The 11,789-nt window shown below is 44.3% G+C and overlaps 2 protein-coding genes across 2 annotated transcripts; both read right to left on the reverse strand.

The window, feature by feature from the left end:
• Nucleotides 1-5,932: 5,932 nt before the first annotated feature.
• LOC308161107 (histone H2B-like) lies at nucleotides 5,933-6,307 on the reverse strand (the record flags this gene model as incomplete). The annotated part of the gene is made up of 1 exon (XM_080535059.1): nucleotides 5,933-6,307. The coding sequence occupies one exon, from the start codon at nucleotides 6,305-6,307 to the stop codon at nucleotides 5,933-5,935; it is 375 nt and encodes a 124-aa protein (XP_080391185.1).
• A 943-nt stretch (nucleotides 6,308-7,250) lies between these two features.
• Nucleotides 7,251-7,562, reverse strand: LOC308159781 (histone H4; the record flags this gene model as incomplete). Its single annotated transcript, XM_080533595.1, has 1 exon — nucleotides 7,251-7,562. The coding sequence occupies one exon, from the start codon at nucleotides 7,560-7,562 to the stop codon at nucleotides 7,251-7,253; it is 312 nt and encodes a 103-aa protein (XP_080389721.1).
• Nucleotides 7,563-11,789: the final 4,227 nt, after the last annotated feature.

Below are 11,789 nucleotides of genomic sequence, written 5' to 3' on the forward strand. Positions count from 1 at the left end.
TCCCTCTAAAAAATACAAATAAATAAATAGAAAGGTCCATAATATGAGCGGACTTTTATAATTTAAAGAAATCGATGAAGGATACCGTCTTACCTGTCTCAGATAAGGTGTTTTCCGGCTCTCTGCTGGACTGGGAAGTCCACACTGTAAGCTAGAGACACTGAGGTGAGGTCTTTTGGGGTGTAGAAGCATGAGTATCTAGGGCCATTATAATGCACTAGTTTGAATGTTCTTTTCAATGTGTCTAGCCTTTCAATTGCTATAATTAAGAGGATTTAAAGGAATAATCAGATTCTTGATATCAAATGAAGTGAAACCATTATCCCAGGTTGTTAGGCTGTGGAGTCCCAGATGAAGGCTGTGCTTCTCTGGCTTCAGCTCTGAGGTCTAACCCCTCTCACCTGAGAGAGCTGGACCTCAGCTACAATCACCCAGGAGACTCAGGACTGGCGCTGCTCTCTGCTGTCCAGAAAGATCCACTCTGTAAACTACAGACACTCAGGTAAAGGTTGAATATGTGGCTGGACGTAACAATTAGATTAATGCACAGTATCTATTTTCCGCATGATTGTGAGTGTGTCATTCAACCACTGTGTGTTCTTCTGTGGTTGATATAGTGGACCATGGTGGAGAGTGCAGGCTCAAACCTGGGGTGATGAAATGTAAGTCACTAACGCTGTAGAGAATAGGACTAATGTTATTCAAGAATTATGGTATAGCAGAGTTAAAACAGAGCACCTGTATTGTATTCATTTGTAAATCTAAAATATTAGTACATGTGAATTAGTTGCATCCCTTGTAAAACATTTTAAATTAATAGGTAATATTTAGTGAAAAAAGAATTACGACAACAAGTCGTACATTGTAAATATTCTCATTTATTCATTTGTATTGATGATTATTTTTGGGTTAGGGTTATAACCCAATATATCAGATGCCTGTGAGCTCACACTGGACCCAAACACAGCACACAGACGTCTCTCTGTGTCTGAGGAGAACAGAAAGGTGACACGGGGAGAGATTTGACTAACTGTGAACAGGTGCTGTGTAGAGACATATAAAGGAATCAGCAGGAGAGGATGGGGTAAAGACTGTAGGTTTGGAGCCAATGACAAGTCCTGGAGCCTGAGGTGCTCTGATGACAGTTACACTGCCAGGCACAATTATAAGAGAACTGTCATACCTGTCCCCGCCTCTGGCTCCCACAGAGTAGGAGTGCATCTGGACTGGACAGCCAGCACGCTGACCTACTACAGCGTCTCCTCTGACACACTGACCCTCCTGCACAAATTCCACTCCACATTCACTGAGCCCCTCTACCCAGGGTTTGTGCTTTGGGATGCGGGCTCTACTGTGACCCTTTGTAAACTAATCTCAGGGAGATCACACTGAACACCAAAGGCTCAAAGATGACGGATTATAAAATGATGTCATAATGTAGTTTTACAATTACATAAAGCTTCATATTATACACTCAAACTCAAAGGTTGTGATTTTCCACTAAGATCAAGAATACACACATGCAGTTGGATAGTGGTGTGTTTTCCCTGAGATGTTGGATGCACAGATGTTCCCTCTCCCCTGTGTGTAGTGGTGCAGTGTTTAGGGTGCAGTGTGTAGTGAGTAGTGTGTAGTGTCAGTATGTTTCTTGTGATGAGTAGCCCTGCCTGAGACCTGTCAGCCCAAATGTCTTCCTGGGACCACAAGGATGTCCTCTTGGTTTAATGGTAGAATCTTGGTCATCCAGGGGAGAGCCCTGTTTTAGCCCTGCTGCTTACATCATCCCCACTCTAACCACTAGAGGGCAGCTGTGTGTGTACATAAGAGTTGGTCACTTTGGGTATTTAAGCTGTGATGCTGCATTACATACAGTAGCCATGTGTCCTCTCTGTGTGTAGTGTCAGTTCCACTCTGACCACTAGACGGCAGGCAGCAGTACAGGTCCTACAAGCACTATATAAAAACAACAAATTCATATACACACATTATATATAAATATACACTCTTTAGCTAAGATATAAATAGATCTATATCTTAATGTCACAAATTATTCACAGAAACTTCTCCCTAGAGAAGATTTAACACAAAAAAAGCTTGAGCTAGATTGTTTAGGCCATGAGAGGAAAGTGTGTTCCCTGATGGCCTCAGCTGGGCTTGAACCAGCAATCTTCTGCTTACAGGACATGTGCTTTACCACTGCACCTTTGATGTTGTGACTGGCCTGGTGGTAAAGCACATGTAAGCAGAAGTGTAAGAAAGTGTTCAACACACTTGCCTCAGCTGGGCTTGAACCAGCAATCTTCTGCTTACATTTGCTTTACCACAAGGCCACTCACAACATCAGCAGACACCTACAAAGAAAACGCTACCTTCAGGGCATGTTTTTTCTTTATTTATTGTTGTTTTATTATTTATTGTTTTATTTAATCTTTATTTAGCCAGGCAAAAGGGTGTAAGGTGTAGTGTGCAGTGTGCAGTGTGTAGGGTGTAGTGTGTAGTGTGCAGTGTCAGTGTCGCTCTTGTGATGAGTTAGCCCTGCCTGAGACCTGTCAGCCCAAATGTCTTCCTGGGACCACACTCCTCTTGGTTTAATAGTAGAATTGTGGGTCATCCAGGGGAGAGGTCCCCAGTTTGAGCCCTGCTGGTTACATCAGTCCCACTCTGACCACTAGAGGGCAGCAGTGTATTTACACAAGTCCCATAGCGTATTTGAGCTGTCCTTTGTGTGTAGTGTCAGTCCCACTCTGACCGCTAGAGGGCAGCAGTACAGGTCCTGTGAGATGGTGGAGTCTCTGACTGTAAAGTCTTCAGGACTGTGTCAGTGTAGGTTTATAGTCCTGCCTCAGCTCCTGTTTACAGCAGTTGATGAGAACTAGTTGGTTATTTTCTCATTGTGAAATATGTGAAAAAAGGGCAATAGATTGACAAAACAGAAGCGTGGGATTTTTCTGTATATTCTTTCTTTTATTACTTTTGTTATTACTGGAAATGACTGACAACTGATCATGAAACAATCCAGATTAATCATTATATTGTCAATCAGACTGATGATGAACTCTGAGAGACCCAGAGTCTATAACCCAAACCTGTGGAGAGAGTGTCTGTATATAAGAGTTGGTAAAATTGTGTTCTGATGTTGTATTGTGAAGACTCATCTCCTTCTCAACATTTACATGTTCTGAAATTCATTTAGCCTGTATTCCTTCACCTGATTTTTTTTTATTTATTATTTTGTGTTCCAGAAGTTATTTTACAATACATTTAACAAAGAGAATTGTTTGAGGGATCTATCAATCAGTAGTTATGTTATTAACAGCAAAGTGGAGGTCCACAAACCTGGTATCTGGGCCTGCGGTCCTGGTTTATCGGCTCAGGCTGGCGCTCTCCTTTCTTCTGGGCACGGTCCACGTAGAGCGGCCTCCCATGTAACTCCTTATCATTCATTTCATCAACAGCATTTTTGTTCTTTGGGAGATTTGAGGTGTTTTTTTTGTTGTTTAAAAAAATAATAATAACACCAATATATTACATATTTACATCAAAATGTCTGTGTGTCATTCATATACCTATATATATATACATGATAATAAACAACTACGTACTTAAATTGCACTGTTTCAGTAATGCTATATAAAGATCATTTTGGCTTGTTTAGACGTTCGGATGGGGTCTGGTATTGGTGTTGGGGACGTGGGATTGATGTGGTTCTGGGGCTGGATCTCGGGAGTTGTGCTGGGTCTGGGTCCTGGAGCTGGGGGCCTGGAATTGATGTCGTGTGTGTCTGCTGCTGGTTCTCTGGTCTGGAATCCAGGGCCGGTGTTGGAGCAGGACCCCGTGGCTGGGAGTCGTGGTCTGGTGCCCGCCAGTCTGAAAGGATAAAATAGTGAGAGAGGGGAGGGGTGCCGGGTTTTGGGGGCTTGTGTCGGTTGGTGTCGGTGTAGAGTGCGCGGTACTTCCCTGAGTGGTGTAGATGTTGGTCATCTCAGGGTCGTCAGGCTAGCGCTGGTGCTGGCAGGGACACAGGCTTTTGCTGTGGTCGGTGGGTTGGGTCGTGGAATGTGTGCAGTGGTGTTCTGGCAGGGGAGGCAAGGGGATTAGTGTGTGGTAAATCTATCTAAGTGGGTAGGTGCAGGGTTTTTTTTTTTTTTTTTTTTTGAGGTGTTTTTATTAGTTTTTTTACAAACTCAACTTTGGGAGATTTGAATGGTCGAATAAAAACGTCTCTGTCATTCAACAGTACACCTTTGACTCTCTTATACATACAATACATATTAAGCATAAAAGCGCTTAATGTATATTCCTCTCAACTCTCTGATTCCTGGGGGTGCACATACAGGAGGACCTGTCCTGGAGGACCAACACAGCAGCCATCATCAAGAAGGCACAACAGCGGCTCTACTTCCTGAGAGTCCTCAGGAAATACCACCTCAGACAGGAGCTGCTTGTGACCTTCTACCGCTGCACAGTGGAGAGCATTCTCACCTACAGCCGCAGAGAGGAAAGCGCTACAGAGAGTCGTGAGATCGGCCCAGAAGATCATCGGCGCCCCCCTCCCCTCTCTGGAAGAGCTGTACAACACACGCTGCCTCAGGAAGGCCTCCAAGATCTCCAGGGACCCATCCCACCCTGGGAACGAACACTTTGTTCGGCTGCGCTCAGGCAAGCGGTTCAGGACCATGTTCGCACGGACAAATAGACTGAAGCTCAGCCATTCAGGCCCTGAACACAGCAAAGACCTAGGTTCTAGGCCCTGGACAATCTAGACAATTTGATGGCAGCTACTAGATTGTAAACATCAAGTGCAATATTGAAATACAACTGTGAACATTTCAAACCTGCAAACTGCAACACTTTAAATGAATGTGCAACAATACTATGTGCAATATGACAACCCTTGTGTACATAAGGTTCAGATATAGGAAATGTTAGGATATTTATAGCATAGCATAGAGTACAGCACAGTGTTTTATTGTATAGTATAGTAGTATAGTATAGTGGATAGTGTACATAGAGCCACCCCTCCTAAATTTCGTTGTTTGGTACCTGTACTGTAGCAATGACAATAAAGTCCATTCATTCATAGCCTTTATTTATGTAAACCAGCTATTTTCCCTTCTTGTTTTTAGTCTTTTTTCCAAGCACCAGGGGAGCCCCCCCCCCTCCTAAATTTCGTTGTATGGTACCTGTACTGTATTGATGACAATAAAGACCATTCATTCATTAATTCATATAGCTCGCCCTGGCCGGTGTCGATTGGCCACCTTGTCGATGACACCTCATCCAATCAGCAACCCGGTCCTAGAGCGGAGACACGCCCAGTTTCATTCCGTCTTTGTGAATCTCCTTTGTGTGTCGGAAAACAAAATGTTCAACAAACGTTCTGCTCTCACAGTACTAACGTGGTGCGCTGACTGACTTTAAACGTTGACTAATATCGCCCGTGCATTTCTATCCAAATGTATGTATCGCTGTATATATATTGCTGTATCGGAAAGAGGAATTAAGTCTGTGTTCATATTGAAAGCAATTTTGTGCACCCCCATGATCCTCCTTCCCCCCCCCCCCCCTCTCATCACAGAGACCTACCGAGGGAGACATTTAATAGCGTGTAAGCAGTTGCTGCCATTTCATCATCATTAGTATAACTTATTCTCGTGTATGGGTATAATATAACATTGCGTCCAGTGTAGTTACTTGTAGTCATGGATGGCGCTGTTCATTAAACAAACGAGGCAAATTAGATAGAAAGGCGTGCTAAATCTCCCACACGTTCAACCAGCACCCATAACACAAGGCAACTACTGCTGGAGTCACAACATCTTAACTTATGTCATCAGACATACTACAAAACATTAACTCAGGAATTGCTCTCTCGTTGACAGAGTGGGTGGCTCTTAAAAGAGCCTTTGGGGTTGGTAGAGTAGTCGCTGTTTTACTTGGAGCTGGTGTACTTGGTCACGGCTTTGGTGCCCTCGGACACGGCGTGCTTGGCCAGCTCACCGGGGAGCAGCAGACGCACGGCGGTCTGGATCTCTCTGGAGGTGATGGTGGACCGCTTGTTGTAGTGGGCCAGTTTGCAAGACTCGCCGGCGATGCGCTCGAAGATGTCGTTGACGAAGGAATTCATGATTCCCATGGCCTTGGAGGAGATGCCGGTGTCGGGGTGGACCTGCTTCAGAACCTTGTACACGTAGATGGCGTAGCTCTCCTTCCTGGACTTTCTGCGCTTCTTGCCGCCTTTGCCGGCGGTCTTGACGACGGCTTTCTTGGAGCCCTTCTTGGGCGCGGACTTCGCAGGCTCGGGCATGACGATGATGTCTCGTTGCTTTACAGAAACGACTGAAAAGACAGTGCATGCTCACCCCCTATATGAAGGGAGAGCTATGCAAATTAGGCGGCTCTAGACACAAGGGCGGGGCTCCTTCAAAGCCCCAGTTGGGTTTTGGCGCTCAAAACAGAGGCTTTGTGTTTCAAGGACAAAAACAATTATCTGGCGCGCGCACCCTCCCCCCGTCGTTTCGAATAGCGAGATTTCGCACACATACAAAAAGATAAATTACCGTGATACGTAAAGAAGAAAGGGAAGAACGAGAACGTTAATATGATAGGGAAAAGCTCCATCATACTCCAATACGTTATATTATAAGAGCATGCGTTGCCTGCTGCATTTAGCCCTTGTTCAGAAAAGCGAATATACGTATTACTATTAGTATGTGTTTGTTCAATAATCGACGATTTTGTTATAGCACAGTAAATTCCAATGAAGACAAATGAATTATTTTGTGATCAGGGTAACATGACTTAACGTTTCCATATAGAGACAATGCATTTTAGCAAAGATGGAATTAATATGTCCGATGTCACGGATTATGAGAACCATATTTATAAATGATATACGCAGCTCTCTACACGGTACATATAGCCAGGATAGGTTGATTATTTACACAGCCATCCTAAGCATATATCTCAGTCATTTTAGGTGTCGTTATTGTGTAGGCCAGTTACCAGAGTATCATACAGTTTGACGTTACTACCTCAACCGAGAAAATAGTTGCGGCAATAAAGTACAATATAATAATACGTAATAATGTCAAGCGTCCCCTTAAATAGTTGCCTGAAATGAACAAGTCTCAAGCAAGATATGACAATTAAATGTGTAATGACGGCCTGACCATGGAATCAACTCTCTTGTGTGGAGATGGGTGGCTCTTAAAAGAGCCTTTAGGATTTGGGGGGGGATTCCGGATAGTTTAACCGCCGAAGCCGTACAGGGTGCGTCCCTGGCGCTTCAGAGCGTAGACCACGTCCATGGCGGTGACGGTCTTCCTCTTGGCGTGCTCGGTGTAGGTGACGGCGTCACGGATCACGTTCTCCAGGAACACCTTCAGCACACCGCGGGTCTCTTCGTAGATCAGACCAGAGATGCGCTTTACACCCCCACGGCGAGCCAGGCGGCGGATAGCGGGCTTAGTGATTCCCTGGATGTTATCACGGAGAACTTTGCGATGACGCTTGGCGCCTCCCTTTCCGAGTCCCTTTCCTCCTTTTCCTCTACCAGACATGTTCACGATGAGTACAAGTTAATGTATGAGTTGACAAACAAGTGTGGAGCGAATTTACCTCCACTGTGAGGACGTGGTTGAGACCACCGTGTTGTAGAGGGCGGCGCTTCTACTATGGACTTCTGCTGTAACTACAGACCACCTCGGGGCGTTCCTTGCTATCAGGAAACGGTCATTGATAAAAAATAAAATAAAAAATGAAGAATAATATAGCTTTAGTGACGTTGATAGAATACCATCATACTGCTGCTGGGGTTGTGTCAATGTGTCTTTACCTACTGATGTCAGCTGCAGACTGTAACAGTAATAGCTCAGAGGAATAAAACGATGCTCAGAATAAGAATCAGAATTGCTTTTAATAATAATAATAACTTTTACTTGTATAGCACCTTTCTTATACTTTTATAGTGTTATAGTATAGCACTTTTTATTACATCTCAGTGTACAGAGCACAATTCCTTGGCTTAGGTTCCTCAGCCGTGGCATTGCAGCCAGAAAATCACAATAATAGTGTAAAGTACAATAAGTCAAGTGTGTTATGTTATGTTTATGATTTCTCTGATTTGACCAAGGACTATGGAGGAACAAGTCTGTCAAAATTAACAATAAATATATAGATAAATAAATGAAGGAATAACACCTGTTACTTTTTTTGGTTTTTATATTGTATAACTTTTGGGGGTTTGATTTTTACCAAAGCTACTTGGACAAAAATCAAACCCCCCAAAAGTGGGACAGTTTTAAAGAAAAACCTAACAAAAAACCCCGTAATCAAACAAACTAGTACTCGGTCAAACAACAGTAATATATCTTATATGTAGAATATAAGACTTGAACACATAAAGGTGTTTTTATTGTTTTTTTTATAAAAACACAACACCATGTATACAATCAGTCCATCAACAGGCAATAATCAAACAATCAGACATTTAAGACAATCAGACATTCCATTCAACACCAACCAACATTACAAACAACTATCTAAAATGTTCAGTGTAGTGTAGTGTCCAATGTAGTGTAGTGTTCAGTGTACAGTGTCCAGGTTCCAGTGTCGGTAGGAGGCAGGGGTAAAAAACCTGTGCGCTGTGCATCCAGGAAAATTCCCCTGCAGCCCTCTAGTTGTAGAGCGACTACTATCCAGTTTGCCCACCAGTGCAAAGCCGCGGCCCCCCCACCTCCCTCCCCCGAGGGACCCGACTCACCCGACCCGCCCCACCACCAGCGCACTCGGCCCAGCCCACCAGGCTCAGACTCCCGTAGCCCTTCCCTAGGCTAGCCGGACCAGGCGCCCCAGTGACGAAGCAGATCGAGCACGCAGGCCGACTGGAGGCCCCAAAGGAGAGGCCCAGAGAGCCCGGCGCACGGCAGGCAAGCAGGGGCGAAGAACCTGTACACAGCTTATCCAGGAAAAAGCTCCCTGCCTCTTCTCAGCTTGTTCCGGGCTGGGGGTTGGCGGGTAGGGGACCGGGCCTGGAGCTGGTGGCCTGGAGTTGGGGAGGGGGGCCCGGAACTGGGGGTTTGGGGTCGCTGAGTTGGAACCTGGGGTTGGTGCTGGGGTAACGTAGTGGTGCCAGCCGGTCTCTGCTCCTGGGTCTGGAAGCCTGGGTGGGTGTCAGAGCTGGATTTGACGTGAGTGCCTGAAAGGATAGGGGAGTGAGAGAAGGGAGGTGTGCCGGCTTTGTGTACATGTGTATTTTGGTGTCAGGCAGGTGATCAGTACTTCCCTGTGACCCAGTGGTGTTGGTCATCCTGGTGCTGGTGGTGCTGGCAGAGACGGCTGGTTCGGCTGTGGGTTGTGTGTGGTGGTGTTCTGGTGAGGGTAGGAAGTGGGTCAGTGCTGTGTACATGTGTAAGTGGTGGAAGGTGCAGTGAACTTCCCTGTTGGTGTTGTGCGCTGCTCCTCTCCTGGTCCTTGTGATGGTGATACTGCTGACCAGGGCTTGTGCTGGAACGGTGGTGAAGGTGATGGTGCAGGAACTGGTGGTGTAGTGAGGTAGGCCCGAGATGGGGTGGGGTTGGGCGATGCGGTGCGGCATGGGGGGCGGTTTAGAGGTTGACGTCCTTCCATCTCTCCACCCCCCACACCTCTCTTGCTTTTTCCTGGTTATTTTTAAAATCAGTGATAGCGTGGTCCCTGAGGAAGAGGTGGATTCTCCTCCTCAGGGTTGTCAGGTCGACGCTCTGCTTCTGGTAGACCCTGATGTTCCTTGTCTCCCAAAGGACCTGCTTGACGGCGCTGATGACCCTCCACTGTTGTTGTAGTTGGGGGGTTGTGCACCCCCCGGGAGGACCATACAAGATGTTCTCGGCCGTCAAGCGGGGCAGGGTCAGCAGGCTGTTGAGGGAGACAGAGGGAACAAACAGTTAATGTATAAAGACTCAAGAACTCCCAGGTAATATTTTAAAATATATATTTATAGAGAGGGATAAGGGATATCATTTGAGTGGTAACCACAACTTTAACAAGGGTTATGCTCACACCCATCTCAGGAGCAGGTGCATAACATTCTACGGAGTTACCATGTGGAATGGGCTAGAGGAAAATATGAAAGAAAGCAGAAATATTGCTCTTTGTTAATAGCACATATATATTTATCTCTGGTTTTCTGCTCGAAATGACATGCCCACAGTGAATATAGAATATCTCCACAATCACAAGGGCCTTCATAATGATCTTGTTATCAAATGAAAGCTAACACCTGTGGGGTGGCTGTAGAAGTGTCAGAATCAAAATCTATGTTACTGTGTCAGAGTAAATAGAGCTAGAACATTATAAAACATCTCAAATTCAATCTCCGCCTAAAAAAACAACAGCTTTTACAGTGAATATCACCTTGGAAACCTGATGACCAAGCCCAAATCATCTAGGAATCAGTACTCCAGGGTCTTATTAGTACTTGTGCCAAAGTCGATGCTAGTAATGTGAGCAAATGCAACTTTGTACCTGTTTTAGTACAGGTATGTTTAGGCGGACACCTATATGTTTAGGCCATTTGGAGATATTTTGGCACCATCTTTGACCTTTGACCTTTCTCATGTATCAGAATTTTTGGGGATTTTTTGGGGTTGGCCGACCAATGGTATGGAAATTCGGCGTTGAAATTTCAATGACACATTCTCCAGCTGGAGAAAACTGGAAGTGACTTCGGCCGTGTTTACCGTCTCGGAAACAAAATGATGGCATCGTATAGCATGCAAAGTTGTGAAAAAAATGTGATATCGATGAAGAGAATTGATTGAGTTAAGCTCTTTATATCACTTCGGATCCACCTGTGGGTCCGTTGGATCAGAAAAGGTTAAAGCACAATTGGTTCCCTTGTACTACGCTAGGCTACTGCCTTTTTAAAATTGTCTTTTTATAGCGCAGGACACTATTGCTACTTGCACAGCACTTTATGTTCAGCACTTTATGTCCCTTATAAAGTCCATTCATTCATTCATTCATTATGTCCTCTGTCTTTCTAGAGACTATTGTCTCTTTCTTTTCTGGCACAGTGTTGAGTGTCTAGTCCCATTTCATTTCACTGCATGTTTTACTTTGTATTTCTGTGCATGTGACAAATAAAGTACCCTTGAACCCTTGATTTAAGGACGTTACTGCCGCTGTGGGAACCTCTGAACCACACCATCACCATGCTGGAACTAATGGTAGGGTCACACACACACGGAATATGAATTATGGTATTGTGTGACGCCCTCTCCTGGCGATCTTGTGTATGGTTCTGTCTAAGTCATTAGTCTGCACATCTGTGTCTCGTTACCTCCCTGGTGGCTATGCTGCCTATTATTATACTTATAATAAATGTCTATTATTTTATTATAAATGTATCTTTTAATGTTAGTTGATGAATCTTTATATTTGTATGGATTTACTTATAGTAATGCTTATATTATTGTGTAATTTTGTTTATCTTTGTTATATACCCCTTGGATTGTATGGTTTATTCTTGTTTAGTTATGTAGTTTATAATACTGCTATTGTGTTTTATTGATTACTATTGTTCTATTATTATTCTTTTTATGTTAAAACACTATGAGCTGCAACGTTTGCAGGAAAAGTGCTATACAAATAAAGGTTATTATTATTCACTGGTATGCTGTCTATTCCCTGGTGTATACAGTGGAGAAAATAAGTATTTTACCCCCTCTATAATTTGAATAGGTAGGTTCATTTTCACAGTCGGAGAGACGACCTATAATGGAGATTCATGAAGTAGACGGTTGGTA

Source organism: Nansenia antarctica (genome assembly GCF_963989245.1).
Source record: "Nansenia antarctica genome assembly, chromosome: 6".
Lineage (NCBI taxonomy): Eukaryota > Metazoa > Chordata > Actinopteri > Argentiniformes > Microstomatidae > Nansenia > Nansenia antarctica.